Raw genomic sequence first — 15542 nt, forward strand, 5'->3', positions numbered from 1 at the left:
TGAGAGAATGGGTCTGTGTGGTCAGTGTGCACCATATAAAAAAATCCTGCAGCACGCAGTGCATAATGAGAAAAAAAAAACTCTGACCGTGTTTTTGCATTAAGACACTGACTTTGTGGTGTATTTTCGTATAGTATTTATGGTTGTATTCTCGTTTTGTTGGTCTCATTTGATAGAATGGAAAACATATAGAAATAGAGGTGATTTTGATTTTTGCCAATGTTCAAAAGTAAACAAATGATGTCATTGTCCAATAAATGTCCAACTAGCCATTCTAATATGCAGTCATGAAAAGGTTGACATTGTTTATACAATTATTATAATATTGCAGTAGTCTGCATAACAGTAAATCTTCTATTTTTTGTATGAATAAAAATTCAGAATAGAAAGCAAGAAGAATATCAGAGGGGCCTGGAGACGTGACTGATGAACAAAAAAAATGTTATTTTAGAGCCAGGAATGTCTGCATTGTTCATTCTGGACCCTATTTTGAAATTTGCATATTTTTTAATTTGTATAAGAACATATTTTTTAATTTGTATCGGGAAAAGATACTTTTTTTTTTTTTTTTTTTTTTTTTTTTTTTTTTTTTTTTTTTCAAAAATTTTTTGACACCAGGAGATACCTCAGGATTTGGGGTTGTGACAGTCAAAGGGTTAAGGAAAAGGAGAAGAAGATGTAAACTAGAAAGAGAAAGGTGCTCCCTATACAGGCAAAGGCAAAGAATAACGGAGTGGCTACAAGAGACTACAAATACTACAGTACTACGGTTTATTTATAGAGTAATATATTGATAAATTAAATAATGGGATAATTATAGACCAGGAGCATGTGTCTGCTGTTCTCAGTGAACAGCATATGCATGTGAGACACAACCGATGTCACTCTGGCTGTCAGTGCTGCCATGTGGCAGCGTTGGAATCATGTAGAGATGACTGATGCTCCACACATAAGAAAGAAGGAACACTGCAGCAGGCCTACTGGCCCATGCGAGTCAGGTCCAATTCTCCCACCGGCTTAAGCCAATGCCTTAACCTAGTCAGGTCAGGTCACATTCACTTAAGAACATAAGAAAGGAAGAACACTGCAGCAGGCCTGTTGGCCCATACTAGGCAGGTCCTTCACAATCCATCCCACTAACAGAATATTTACCCAACTCAATTTTCAATGCTACCCAAGCAATAAGCTATGATAGTTTTATTTACTCATGTGCAAGTCCTACTCAAATCCAACCCCTCTCACTCATATGTTTATCCAGCCTAATATGTTTATCCAACCTAACATGTTTATCCAACCAAGGAAGGAGCACGGCATCTGTCCTAGTAGCAGAAGCTAGGTAGGTCTAGGCTAGGCTAGATATTTTTAGCACACTGTTTACATCCCCACTGTTTACATCCTGTTTTCCATTTATACACCTCCAAGAAAAAACTTCAATTTTTGAAACTTCTCAAATTTCAGAATTTCGGATAAAGGGATATGGACCTATACTAGTGCTGAAAAACATGCACCAATACGGAATGCAGTCACGAAAAAACCAAGGCAAACAGAAATCAGACCTATGCAAATTCTATGCATTAGATATCTGCAGGCATGGAATATCTGGAAAAAACAGATGGGACATGCACCTTTGAACACCCCAGAAAATTCCATGCCCATATGACAACAGGAAAATGCAACCTTCCTTCCTGTAAGCTTTTCCACACTGAAATGTGTCACTCTTTTAGTTCAGGAAAGACAATGCTATAACTTATATTATCAGGTACACCACCTAAAGGGGACAAGAAGATACAGAACATCCAGACCATGGAAAAACCTGAGTAGCCACAACTAGTCCAGAGAGAAAGAGGGTTTTTAAGCACCAGGAAGGAAAAAAAACTGGCAGGAAATGACAGAAATCATACACCAACTCCGATCATTTCTGGAGTGGAATCACAGTCAATGGCCTCCACTCCAAAACAATAGATATTAGTGCCAGGAAAAAAAAGATACCCCCCCCCATCCATACCACCAATATAATGACATTCATCTTTGCAAATATACAGGGTCTAAAGCCAGTAACGAACAACAAAATACCTTTCATTCGTGGACTGCTTACAGAGTCAAATGCATTGTTTGCGGATTTTACAGAGACCCACATAAAGGATCTCCTTGACAACGAAATGTGGATCCTGGGTTATAACCTATACAGATGTGACAGAGTGAACAGGCAAAAGGGGGGAGGGTTGGCTTGTATGTCGCAGAGTCGTCGATATGCTCAGAACTACTAAATGCCTCAAATAATGTAGATGAAGTTTTGGCAGTAAAGACTGAGAACCAAAACCTGGTCATTGTGGTTGTATTCAAGCCTCCAGATGCAACTTCTCAACAGTTCCAGGAACAGCTTTTGAAAATAGACCACTGTCTGGAAAATCTTCCAGCTCCTGCCCCAAACACCTGCTCCAAACACCCTTAAAAACAAGGCAGGAAACATAAACAACTTGCCTGCTTTTATGTACAAAAAAGCTTCTCAAGTATTGTCACCAATTATTGCAATGCTCTTTAACAAATCCATTGAATCATCTACCTTCCCAACAATCCTCAAAATAGCGAGGGTCACTCCGATCCATAAAGGAGGTGACCAAGCTGACTTGAATAACTATAGACCAATATCTAACTTACCACTGCTCTCTAAAATCTTTGAAAAATTAATTCATAGACGGAGTGTGGGGGAAGTTCGTGAGGCAGTAGGTAAAATGAAAGGGGGTAAGGCAGCCGGGATTGATGGGATAAAGATAGAAATGTTAAAAGCAGGTGGGGATATAGTTTTGGAGTGGTTGGTGCAATTGTTTAATAAATGTATGGAAGAGGGTAAGGTACCTAGGGATTGGCAGAGAGCATGCATAGTTCCTTTGTATAAAGGCAAAGGGGATAAAAGAGAGTGCAAAAATTATAGGGGGATAAGTCTGTTGAGTGTACCTGGTAAAGTGTATGGTAGAGTTATAATTGAAAGAATTAAGAGTAAGACGGAGAATAGGATAGCAGATGAACAAGGAGGCTTTAGGAAAGGTAGGGGGTGTGTGGACCAGGTGTTTACAGTGAAACATATAAGTGAACAGTATTTAGATAAGGCTAAAGAGGTCTTTGTGGCATTTATGGATTTGGAAAAGGCGTATGACAGGGTGGATAGGGGGGCAATGTGGCAGATGTTGCAAGTGTATGGTGTAGGAGGTAGGTTACTGAAAGCAGTGAAGAGTTTTTACGAGGATAGTGAGGCTCAAGTTAGAGTATGTAGGAAAGAGGGAAATTTTTTCCCAGTAAAAGTAGGCCTTAGACAAGGATGTGTGATGTCACCGTGGTTGTTTAATATATTTATAGATGGGGTTGTAAGAGAAGTAAATGCGAGGGTCTTGGCAAGAGGCGTGGAGTTAAAAGATAAAGAATCACACACAAAGTGGGAGTTGTCACAGCTGCTCTTTGCTGATGACACTGTGCTCTTGGGAGATTCTGAAGAGAAGTTGCAGAGATTGGTGGATGAATTTGGTAGGGTGTGCAAAAGAAGAAAATTAAAGGTGAATACAGGAAAGAGTAAGGTTATGAGGATAACAAAAAGATTAGGTGATGAAAGATTGAATATCAGATTGGAGGGAGAGAGTATGGAGGAGGTGAACGTATTCAGATATTTGGGAGTGGACGTGTCAGCGGATGGGTCTATGAAAGATGAGGTGAATCATAGAATTGATGAGGGAAAAAGAGTGAGTGGTGCACTTAGGAGTCTGTGGAGACAAAGAACTTTGTCCTTGGAGGCAAAGAGGGGAATGTATGAGAGTATAGTTTTACCAACGCTCTTATATGGGTGTGAAGCGTGGGTGATGAATGTTGCAGCGAGGAGAAGGCTGGAGGCAGTGGAGATGTCATGTCTGAGGGCAATGTGTGGTGTGAATATAATGCAGAGAATTCGTAGTTTGGAAGTTAGGAGGAGGTGCGGGATTACCAAAACTGTTGTCCAGAGGGCTGAGGAAGGGTTGTTGAGGTGGTTCGGACATGTAGAGAGAATGGAGCGAAACAGAATGACTTCAAGAGTGTATCAGTCTGTAGTGGAAGGAAGGCGGGGTAGGGGTCGGCCTAGGAAGGGTTGGAGGGAGGGGGTAAAGGAGGTTTTGTGTGCGAGGGGCTTGGACTTCCAGCAGGCATGCTTGAGCGTGTTTGATAGGAGTGAATGGAGACAAATGGTTTTTAATACTTGACGTGCTGTTGGAGTGTGAGCAAAGTAACATTTATGAAGGGATTCAGGGAAACCGGCAGGCCGGACTTGAGTCCTGGAGATGGGAAGTACAGTGCCTGCACTCTGAAGGAGGGGTGTTAATGTTGCAGTTTAAAAACTGTAGTGTAAAGCACCCTTCTGGCAAGACAGTGATGGAGTGAATGATGGTGAAAGTTTTTCTTTTTCGGGCCACCCTGCCTTGGTGGGAATCGGCCGGTGTGATAATAAAAAAAAATAAAATCTATTCCTACCTCGTTTCACACAACATATTAAACCCTTGTCAGTTTGGATTCAGAAATAATAAAAGCACAAATGATGCTATCATACACATGCTAGAACTTATATATACCGCACTTGAAAAGAAAGAAGTCCCACTGGGCATTTTCATTGATTTACATAAAGCTTTCGATACAGTCAACCATGAACTACTGTACTCCAAATTAATGCACTATGGTATCAGACGCCACTCCCTCAACCACCTAAAGTCATACCTTAGTAACAGAACTCAATATGTGTATGCAAATGATGCAAACTCCTCCACCCAACCACAGTAGGCTCTAATATTTGCTGGTTTAAGGTGAATTTGGTACAATTTATGATACAAACATACATTTTTAGGTTTGTAATAATGGTTTAATAAATAAGGGATAATAAAATATTTGGGAGAGTTACTTCAAATATGGTTAGAGATCAGCATAGTGTGCGTATGATTATTATTGAGAAATGAGATGATTTTTAAGTATAGTTCTAAATTGATTTGTAAGTAGAGGACCTCTTCCTGGTTCAGGCAAAGGGTTCCAGATCTTCAGGCCCTTAATGTGCACAGCATTTTTGCATAGTGTAAGATAAACATGAGGGATGTCAAGTGTTTTGTGCCTCATGTTGTGCCTGTGTGCTCTATTGTAGCTGTCTAGGAGTTTGAGCAGAAGGTTTATATTGGAGTTTAATGTTCTGTATATATAGTAGGCATGATAATAAGTGTGTGTATTTTGTATATTAAGTAAGTTCAAGCTCTTGAAGAGTGGTGGGGTGTGCTGTCTGGTGCAGGAGTTTGTGATCATCTGCACCACTGCTTTTTGTTGGGTTATTTAACCCTTTGAGGGTTTCGGACCCAGGGTTTTTGACGTATACTATTACGCCTAAATTCTAGCGCCCTCAAATCTAGTGGGAGAAAGCTGGTAGGCCTTCATATGAAAGAATGGGTCTATGTGGTCAGTGTGCACAGTCTAAAAAAAATCCTGCAGCACACAGTGCATAATGAGAAAAAAAAACTTTGACAGTTTTTTTGGAATAAAACAGCGACTTTGCACTGTATTTTCGTATGGTATTTATTGTTGTATTCTAGTTTTCTTGGTCTCATTTTATAGAATGGAAGACATATTACAGAAATTGAGATGATTTTGACTGGTTTTACAATGAAAGATACCTTGAAATTGAGCTCAAAGTAGCAGAAATGTTCGATTTTTACCAAATTTCAAAAGTAAACAAATCGTGCCAATGGTCCAATACACGTCAACTGGTGAGTCTAATATTCTTTCACAAGTGCGCCAATAATATTTATACCATTTTTTACACTAATGCAGTAGTCTGCATAACAGTAAATCTTATATTTTTTGTGAGAATAAAAATTCAAAGTGGAAAGCAAAAGAATGTAAGAGGGGCTTTGAGACATGACTAATGACCAGAGGAAATGTCATTTTAGTGCCAGGAATGTCTTTCTTGTTTATTCTGGACCCTATTCGGAAATTGGCATCTTTTGAAATTTGTATGAAATTGGCAACATTGCTAAATTCTGACCACTGTACTGGATAGTTGAATTTCATAAATGGGTGGTTTCTTGCACCCATTCGATAGAAAAAATGGAGTTCTAGCGAAATATTCATGTTTTTTGTCGACTAGTGCAGTGGAATTGGCTGAAAATGGGGCTCAAAGTGGGCAAAATCGCCAATGCGTAAACATCCCCAAGACCGCTAACTTCGCGAGAGCATAATTCCGTAAGTTTTCCATCAAATTTCAAACTTTTGGTGTCATTATGATCGGGAAAAGATTCTCTATCTTTTCATAAGAGAATTTTTTTTTTTTTTTCTTTTTAAATTTGGCCGACCTGAGAACGAGTTTCGGAGAGGGCCTGTCGACCCTCAAAGGGTTAAAAGTTTAAAGTGATTGGCTGTGGTCGATCCCCAAGCACAAATACCGTAGGTGAGGTAAGGGTATATTAGAGAGTGATATAAAGTGAAGAGTGCCATTTGGGGTATATAGTACTGTATCCTGGAAAGGATGCCTAAATTTCAGTATTACTGCACAGGGCATACAATAAACTGAAGACCCAGAGAATGCATAGCATCTCAGGCAAAACTTAGCTTAGGATTAGTTAGATAAGATAAGATAAAGTTTATTTCTTTGTAAAAGTTACAATGTGTAAACTTTCATACATTCCCTTCTTTGCCTCCATAGATAATGTTTTTTGACTCCACATATACCTCAATGCACCACTCACCTTTTTTCCCTCATCAATTCTATGATTAACCTCATCCTTCATAAATCCATCCGCCGACACGTCAACTCCCAAGTATCTGAAAACATTCACTTCTTCCATACTCCTCCTCCCCAATTTGATATCCAATTTTTCTTTATCTAAATCATTTGATACCCTCAGCACCTTACTCTTTTCTATGTTCACTTTCAACTTTCTACCTTTACACACATTCTCAAACTCATCCACTAACCTTTGCAATTTTTCTTTAGAATCTCCCATAAGCACAGTATCCTCAGCAAAATGTAACTGTGTCAATTCCCATTTTGAATTTGATTCCCCATAATTTAATCCCACCCCTCTCCCGAACACCCTAGCATTTACTTCTTTTACAACCCCATCTATAAATATATTAAACAACCATGGTGACATTACACATCCCTGTCTAAGACCTACTTTTACCGGGAAGTATTCTCCCTCTCTTCTACACACCCTAACCTGAGCCTCACTATCCTCATAAAAGCTCTTTACAGCATTTAGTAACTTACCACCTATTCCATATACTTGCAACATCTGCCACATTGCTCCTCTATCCACTCTATCATATGCCTTTTCTAAATCCATAAATGCAATAAAAACTTCCCTACCTTTATCTAAATACTGTTCACATATATGCTTCAATGTAAACACTTGATCTACACATCCCCTACCCACTCTGAAGCCTCCTTGCTCATCCGCAATTCTACATTCTGTCTTACCTCTAATTCTTTCAATTATAACCCTACCGTATACTTTTCCTGGTATACTCAGTAAACTTATTCCTCTATAATTTTTACAATCTCTTTTGTCCCCTTTCCCTTTATATAAAGGGACTATACATGTTCTCCGCCAATCCCTAGGTACCTTCCCCTCTTTCATACATTTATTAAACAAAAGTACCAACCACTCTAACACTATATCCCCCCTGCTTTTAACATTTCTGTCATGATCCCATCAGTTCCAGCTGCTTTACCCCCTTTCATTCTACGTAATGCCTCACGTACCTCCACCACACTTACATTCTGCTCTTCTTCACTCCTAAAAGATGGTATACCTCCCTGGCCAGTGCATGAAATTACCGCCTCCCTTTCTTCCTCAACATTTAAAAGTTCCTCAAAATATTCTCGCCATCTACCTAATACCTCCCTCTCCCATCTACTAACTCCCCTACTCTGTTTTTAACTGACAAATCCATACTTTCCCTAGGCTTTCTTAACTTGTTTTACTCACTCCAAAATTTTTTCTTATTTTCATTAAAATTTCTTGACAGTGCCTCTCCCACTCTTTCATCTGCTCTCCTTTTGAACTCTCTCACCACTCTCTTCACCTTTCTTTTACTCTCCATATACTCTGCTCTTCTTATAACACTTTTGCTTTGTAAAAACCTCTCGTAAGCTACCTTTTTCTCTTTTGCAATTTTGATTTGCTAAGTACAAAGATAGCCACTATCATGATGGGGCATTTTGGGCAGACTAATCCGGTGGCCTGGTGGATAAAGCTCCTGCTTCACACACGGAGGCCCCGGGTTCGATTCCCGGCGAGTGGAAACATTTTGACACGTTTCCTTACACTTGTTGTCCTGTTCACCTAGCAGCAAATCAGTACCTGGGTGTTAGTCGATTGGTGTGGGTCGCATCCTGGGGGACAAGATTAAGGACCCCAATGGAAATAAGTTAGACAGTCCTCGATGACGCACTGACTTTCTTGGGTTATCCTGGGTGGCTAACCCTCCGGGGTTAAAAATCTGAATGAAATCTTATCTTATCCTAAAACATAGTAACTAATTAAAACTAGACAAGATAATAAGTACATAGTACTATACTGAAAACTAGACAAGAAATAGTAGTTAACTGTTTTGCAATCTTATTTAAACTTAATACAAATGTAAGGTAGTAACGTGGAGTAGGGTTCGGTAAAATAATCTTGAAATTGCACACAAAATCTACATTACCAGTAATGTAGATTTTGTGTGCAATTTCAATATTACCACCTGAACCATTACAAGTAATGGCTCACGTGGTAATATTTTATGGATTGGCAGAATTACAAGCCTAGAGGTCACATAAAACTAATTAGCAGATGTTTTGGTTGATTTGGTGGTTGGCTGAGGTGGTTGGCTGTCGTTGAGCTGGTTAAAATAACAGAGTCTAGGAGCTTGTCTTGTTCAGTCATATCCCTTTGATACTGGAAGCATGTATTCCACTGGGATTCCATCTTTTACTTCCAATCTTGTGTAGGTTCTGACAGCTTGGTGGTGAGGGAATTTATTTGTTTAGTATATGTGTCTATAGTTGAGTGCAGGTTTGAATGTTCTTTAGATGAGTTTAGTGTGTATCAGAGAGAATCAGACCTAAGGAAGGAGTAGCAGTAATATTAAATGATCAATTATGGGAGACAAGAGGGATTATAAATATATAAATTCAAGAATTTTGTGGGTTAGAATAAAGGTGGGATGCAAGAAGTGAGTTATAGTAAGTTTGTATGTATGTGGACTAAGATGTATATAGAAGAGAGAGAATTATTTTTTCTTCTGAAAGGGTAAAGAATCTTTTTCTCAAGGTAATAACACGAAAAATATGAAATTTGTTGGAAAACTTACAGAATTCAGGCACAAATTTGGCAGTCTGGGTACAGTTTATGCATCAGTGAATTTTACCCACTTTGAGTCATGTTTTAAGCCAATTTCATTGCTCAGCTCTTAGCTACTTCACTAGTATGCCTTCTAACTGACCATAGAAACCACCCATTCAACTATCAGAACTACCTATAAAGTAAAAATATAAATTTTTATTTCTTAATGTGGGGCCAAACAATATAGTTTACATGAAATAAAACATTGGTAGGCACAAAAAACCACTAGTTTACAATGCATTTCAGTAAAACATGTTCTCTGTTAGGATAGTATTGTTCCTCATGAGCCAGCTCTTGGCATGTTTATACCATATCATCTCTTCACCTTTCTTTGAGCTCTTTAATCCTATACATTCTTGCCACATACTTTTGTCTTTCAGTCCTCTTTGTTACATATGTGTGCTGGTACTTATTCACTCTGATCATGGCTCCTGAAAAAGCTGTGAAGTCAATTGCATTTGGTAGTAGCTTTGATGCCATTACTTTAGTATTTGAATCAGCATAATGCACTTAACTGTATTCAGAATTAATGCATTTTTTCTTGTACTCACAAGATAAGCAGAATATAATAGTAAATAATGAGTGTGATTTGCCTCACTCTTATAAAGAAACTATGATATATCTACCTAGACTCAAATGTGTACAGTGTAATAATATTTCTGTTATATACATCATCAAAAACATATTGAACTTGCAGTATTAATTATTCCATTACCCTACTTGCATACACTGAAGAGAACAAGTGTTGAAAATTAAAACTATTACCATTATAACACTTAAGCACAGGAGAACTTGAATCCACATTTTATGACAATCAGGGACTTGCTTGATTCTTGCTAACTTACAAATCTTCCTTGGCCAGCCTGTAGTAGTTGATGCATCATAACCTGCCACTAACATGACCTGGTAGACTGTTCCACGTGTGGGAGAACTGGTGGTACACACCACACTGCACCAGAACTCACAAGAGAGAGTCAACCACTTGAAGGGGTGATGCTTTTCAAAAGAGGTTTCATAATAAAAATGCATACTGACTTGAAGAGATACCTCTGTACATGAGAAAATGTTATGTAGTAAGTTATAAAAAAATAAGACAAAAATATATTAATAAATCAACACAGATTTTAATGGCTTATTAAAACTGTTTGAAATGATATGTGATATCAACATCAAATTCATGAAGCCTAGGAGTTTGATGACTCCTTGTAAATGCCACGACATTTTCTGAGAAAAGCAGTCACCTCAGTATGAGTAACTCCCAGTGGTCAAGTGTGACGAAGGTGAGGTTGAGCTTGTCAGCTTGCAGTATCCGGGCTTCAAGACTCACCGGTACTAACATATTGCAGGGTGATAAAGGCGACCGTGGGAGAAGAGGCAAGCGAGGCAAGCAGGGCCCCCCTGGCCCAGCAGGGTCCCTTGGGGATCTTGGTCTCCCAGGATGGCCGGTAAGTGCTGACTAGAGGACCCCTGTGCCAGGCCCTAAAGTATATAATAAATGAAAAACAAAATTAACAAATGGATGAATTGCTAGTGAATGGCTAGATGCACAAAGAGAGCATTAATATGCAACTTTTATACAATAAGTGATTACATGGTATTGAAAGAACTTGCTGTCTGCTACTGCACTTTCATTTACTAAGACATTTGCCTTAGCATAAGTTTGCAAACTCCATACAGTATTAAATATCTAACTTTCTTCTCAGCATAATTTCATAGTTCTATATACTAACTGATAGCATGTTCATTTAGTCTATTGCAATTAATGGAAATCATGATTATATTACAATCATTTTGATGTTTTCCCAACTATGTTCTTTTTATGTAAAGTTTTTATATATGGGAAATCATTCATTTGTGAAAGTTAAATTTATTGGAATTTTTTTTATTTGGAGAGTTTAGAGAATATTTTTTTCATTATACAGTGGACCCCCGGTTAACGATATTTTTTCATTCTGGAAGTATGTTCAGGTGCCAGTACTGACCGAATTTGTTCCCATAAGGAATATTGTGAAGTAGATTAGTCCATTTCAGACCCCCAAACATACACATACAAACGCACTTACATAAATACACTTACATAATTGGTCGCATTGGGAGGTGATCGTTAAGCGGGGGTCCACTGTATACTTATAGTTATAAGATGCTCGAGATTTAAGATGAGAAGTGTCAGTAGTAAAACTATAATTAAGGGCAATATCGTTGTCTTTATGCTGCTTCTCAGAATGTGACGGAAATTGTAAGTATCTATCACATCACGGTCTTTAATACTGACACAGTGTTGCTACCTCAAAATGTGTATTTGACTCAGTCATTGTTTTCTCTTTTACTGTTTAGTATAAGTATCAGTTTGTAATAATAATGATACTATTGAGCTGTATTTCTAATATATCAGGGCAGAAGTATATTATTGGCAGATGTTGCAAGTGTATGGTGTAGGAGGTAGGTTACTGAAAGCAGTGAAGAGTTTTTACGAGGATAGTGAGGCTCAAGTTAGAGTATGTAGGAAAGAGGGAAATTATTTCCCAGTAAAAGTAGGCCTTAGACAAGGATGTGTGATGTCACCGTGGTTGTTTAATATATTTATAGATGGGGTTGTAAGAGAAGTAAATGCGAGGGTCTTGGCAAGAGGCGTGGAGTTAAAAGATAAAGAATCACACACAAAGTGGGAGTTGTCACAGCTGCTCTTTGCTGATGACACTGTGCTCTTGGGAGATTCTGAAGAGAAGTTGCAGAGATTGGTGGATGAATTTGGTAGGGTGTGCAAAAGAAGAAAATTAAAGGTGAATACAGGAAAGAGTAAGGTTATGAGGATAAAAAGATTAGGTGATGAAAGATTGAATATCAGATTGGAGGGAGAGAGTATGGAGGAGGTGAATGTATTCAGATATTTGGGAGTGGACGTGTCAGCGGATGGGTCTATGAAAGATGAGGTGAATCATAGAATTGATGAGGGGAAAAGAGTGAGTGGTGCACTTAGGAGTCTGTGGAGACAAAGAACTTTGTCTTTGGAGGCAAAGAGGGGAATGTATGAGAGTATAGTTTTGCCAACGCTCTTATATGGGTGTGAAGCATGGGTGATGAATGTTGCAGCGAGGAGAAGGCTGGAGGCAGTGGAGATGTCATGTCTGAGAGCAATGTGTGGTGTGAATATAATGCAGAGAATTCGTAGTTTGGAAGTTAGGAGGAGGTGCGGGATTACCAAAACTGTTGTCCAGAGGGCTGAGGAAGGGTTGTTGAGGTGGTTCGGACATGCAGAGAGAATGGAGCGAAACAGAATGACTTCAAGAGTGTATCAGTCTGTAGTGGAAGGAAGGCGGGGTAGGGGTCGGCCTAGGAAAGGTTGGAGGGAGGGGGTAAAGGAGGTTTTGTGTGCGAGGGGCTTGGACTTCCAGCAGGCATGCGTGAGCGTGTTTGATAGGAGTGAATGGAGACAAATGGTTTTTAATACTTGACGTGCTGTTGGAGTGTGAGCAAAGTAACATTTATGAAGGGGTTCAGGGAAACCGGCAGGCCGGACTTGAGTCCTGGAGATGGGAAGTACAGTGCCTGCACTCTGAAGGAGGGGTGTTAATGTTGCAGTTTAAAAACTGTAGTGTAAAGCACCCTTCTGGCAAGACAGTGATGGAGTGAATGATGGTGAAAGTTTTTCTTTTTCGGGCCACCCTGCCTTGGTGGGAATCGGCCAGTGTGATAATAAATAATAAAAAAAAAGTATATTTTACATATGTATATTCAATATTATAAAATAATACATTAACCACTCTTTGTTTTTCTGTTGGCAGCTAGCCCCTTTTATTTATATATGTGGATGCATAATTCCTAGTTTTTTCACTGTTCTTCAAAATACCATGAATCTTATGTATTAAAGGGCGCCCCAGGCTCCCCGGGTAAACCAGGACCTCCAGGATCCCCAGGAATTGGCCAGAAAGGAGAACCTGGACCTCCTGGACCCCCTGGACCTCCAAGTGGCAGCTTTTTAAATGGAATTTTGGTAAGTGTCATCATGAATATTTTCTATGAATGCCTTCAGGCACATGGCAAAAATACTAAACTGGAAAACTTCAATACACGTTGCAGACCACACCAATTGTATATTGCATATACATACATATACGGAATTTCCAATAGAAATGGGAGATTACATAACAGTAAATTTCATAAAGGGAATTCCGTAGCTCAAATGCTAGCGCACTCAGCTCACACACACTGTGGTCTGGGGATTGATTCTCAGTACAGATGGAAACATTAGGATGTTTCCTTAAGATACTTGCTGGCCATTGTTAACCCATCAGTAAAATGGGTACCTGGGTGTTAGTCGACTGGTGTGGGTCACATCCTGGGGACAAAATTGACTTAATTTGCCTGAAGTGCTCTGCATAACAAGGGACTTTCTATATAGTAGTATGTCATTGATGTCATCTAGGCCTGTATACCTTGTATGTGTACTTGTAGAAATAAAGATTATTATTATTATTATTTTTTATTTTATTAACACATCAGCCGTCTCCCACCAAGGCAGGGTGGCTCGAAAAAAAAAAACTTTTATCATCATTCATTCTATCACTGTCTTGCCACTACAGTTATAAAACTGCAACATTAACACCCCTCCTTCAGAGTGTAGACACTGTACTTCCCATCTCTAGGACTCAAGTCTGGCCTGCAGGTTTCCCTGAATCCCTTCATAAATGTTACCTTCCTCACTCCAACAACACTTCAGGTCCTGAAAACCATTTGTCTTCATTCTCTCCTATCTAACACGCTCACGCATGCTTATTGAAAGTCCAAGCCCCTCCCCCACTAAACCTCCTTTACCCCATCCCTCCAACCTTTCCTAGACTGACCCCTACCCCACCTTCCCTCCACTACAGATTTATACACTCTCAAAGTCATTCTGTTTTGTTCCACCCTCTCTACATGTCCAAACCACCTCAACAACCCCTCCTCAGCACTCTGGATAATAGTTTTGGTAATCCGACACCTCCTCCTAATTACTACGAATTCTCTGCATTATATTTACACCATACACTGCTCTCAGACATGACATCTCCACTGCCTCCAGCCTTCTCCTTGTTGCAACATTCACCACCCATGTTTCAAAGCCATATAAGAGCACTGGTATAACTATACTCTCATACATTCCCCTCTTTGCTTCCATTGTATCCACAGACTCCTAGGTGCACCACTCACCTTTTTCCCCTCATCAATTCTGTGATTCATCTCATCTTTCATAGACCCATCTGCTGACACATCCACTTCCAAATATCTGAATACATTCACCTCCTCTGTACTCTCTCCCTCCACCCTGATATCCAATCTTTCGTCACCTATTTTTTTTGTTATCCTCATCATCTTACTCTTTCATATATTCGCTTTTTTCTTCTTTTACATACCTACCAAACTCATCCACCAACCTCTGCAACTTCTCTTCGGAATCTCCCAAAAGTACAGTGTCATCAGCAAAGAGCAACTGTGACAACTCCCACTTTGTTAGATTCTTTATCTTTTAACCCCACACCTCTTGCCAACATCCAAGCATTCACTTTTCTTACAACCCCATCTATAAATATATTGAACAACCATGGTGACATCACACATCCTTGTCTAAGGCCTACTTTTACTCGGAACTAAACTCCCTCTCTCCTACATACTCTAACCTGAGCCTCACTATCCTCATAAAAACTCTTCACTGCTTTCAGTAACCTACCTCCTATTCCATACATTTGCAACATCTGCCACATTGCTCCCCAATCCACCCTGTCATATGCCTTTTCCAAATCCATAAATGCCACAAAAACCTCTTTACACTTATCTAAATACTGTTCATCTATATGTTTCACTGTAAACACTTGGTCTACACACCCCCTACCTTTCCTAAAGCCTCCTTGTTCATCTGCTATTCTACTCTCTTAATTCTTAATTCTTTCAATAATAACTCTACCATACACTTTACCAGGTATACTCAACAGACTTATTCCCTATAATTTCTGCACTCTCTTTTGTCTCCTTTGCCGTTATACACAGGAACTATGCAAGCTCTCAGCCAATTCCTAGGTACCTTACCCTCTTCCTTACATTTATTAAATAATAGCACCAACCACTCCAAAACTAAATCCTATCAATCCCTGCTGCCTTGCCCCCTTTCATTCTACCCATGAGGGG

The 15542-nt window shown here is 39.3% G+C and overlaps 1 protein-coding gene across 10 annotated transcripts in view; it reads left to right on the forward strand.

The window, feature by feature from the left end:
- Nucleotides 1–15542, forward strand: part of LOC128685375 (collagen alpha-1(XVIII) chain) — an 836546-nt gene that overhangs the window by 744649 nt on the left and 76355 nt on the right. For 7 of the 10 annotated variants that reach the window (XM_070082820.1, XM_070082822.1, XM_070082825.1 and 4 more), the window contains 3 exons: nucleotides 10730–10828; nucleotides 11605–11619; nucleotides 13252–13374. In XM_070082820.1, the coding sequence (XP_069938921.1) occupies nucleotides 10730–10828; nucleotides 11605–11619; nucleotides 13252–13374 (237 nt within the window). The remainder of the gene's footprint in view (nucleotides 1–10729; nucleotides 10829–11604; nucleotides 11620–13251; nucleotides 13375–15542) is intronic. The other 3 variants (XM_070082821.1, XM_070082826.1, XM_070082827.1) reach the window with 2 other exon arrangements.

This window comes from Cherax quadricarinatus, chromosome 8, assembly GCF_038502225.1.
Source record: "Cherax quadricarinatus isolate ZL_2023a chromosome 8, ASM3850222v1, whole genome shotgun sequence".
NCBI classification, from domain to species: domain Eukaryota; kingdom Metazoa; phylum Arthropoda; class Malacostraca; order Decapoda; family Parastacidae; genus Cherax; species Cherax quadricarinatus.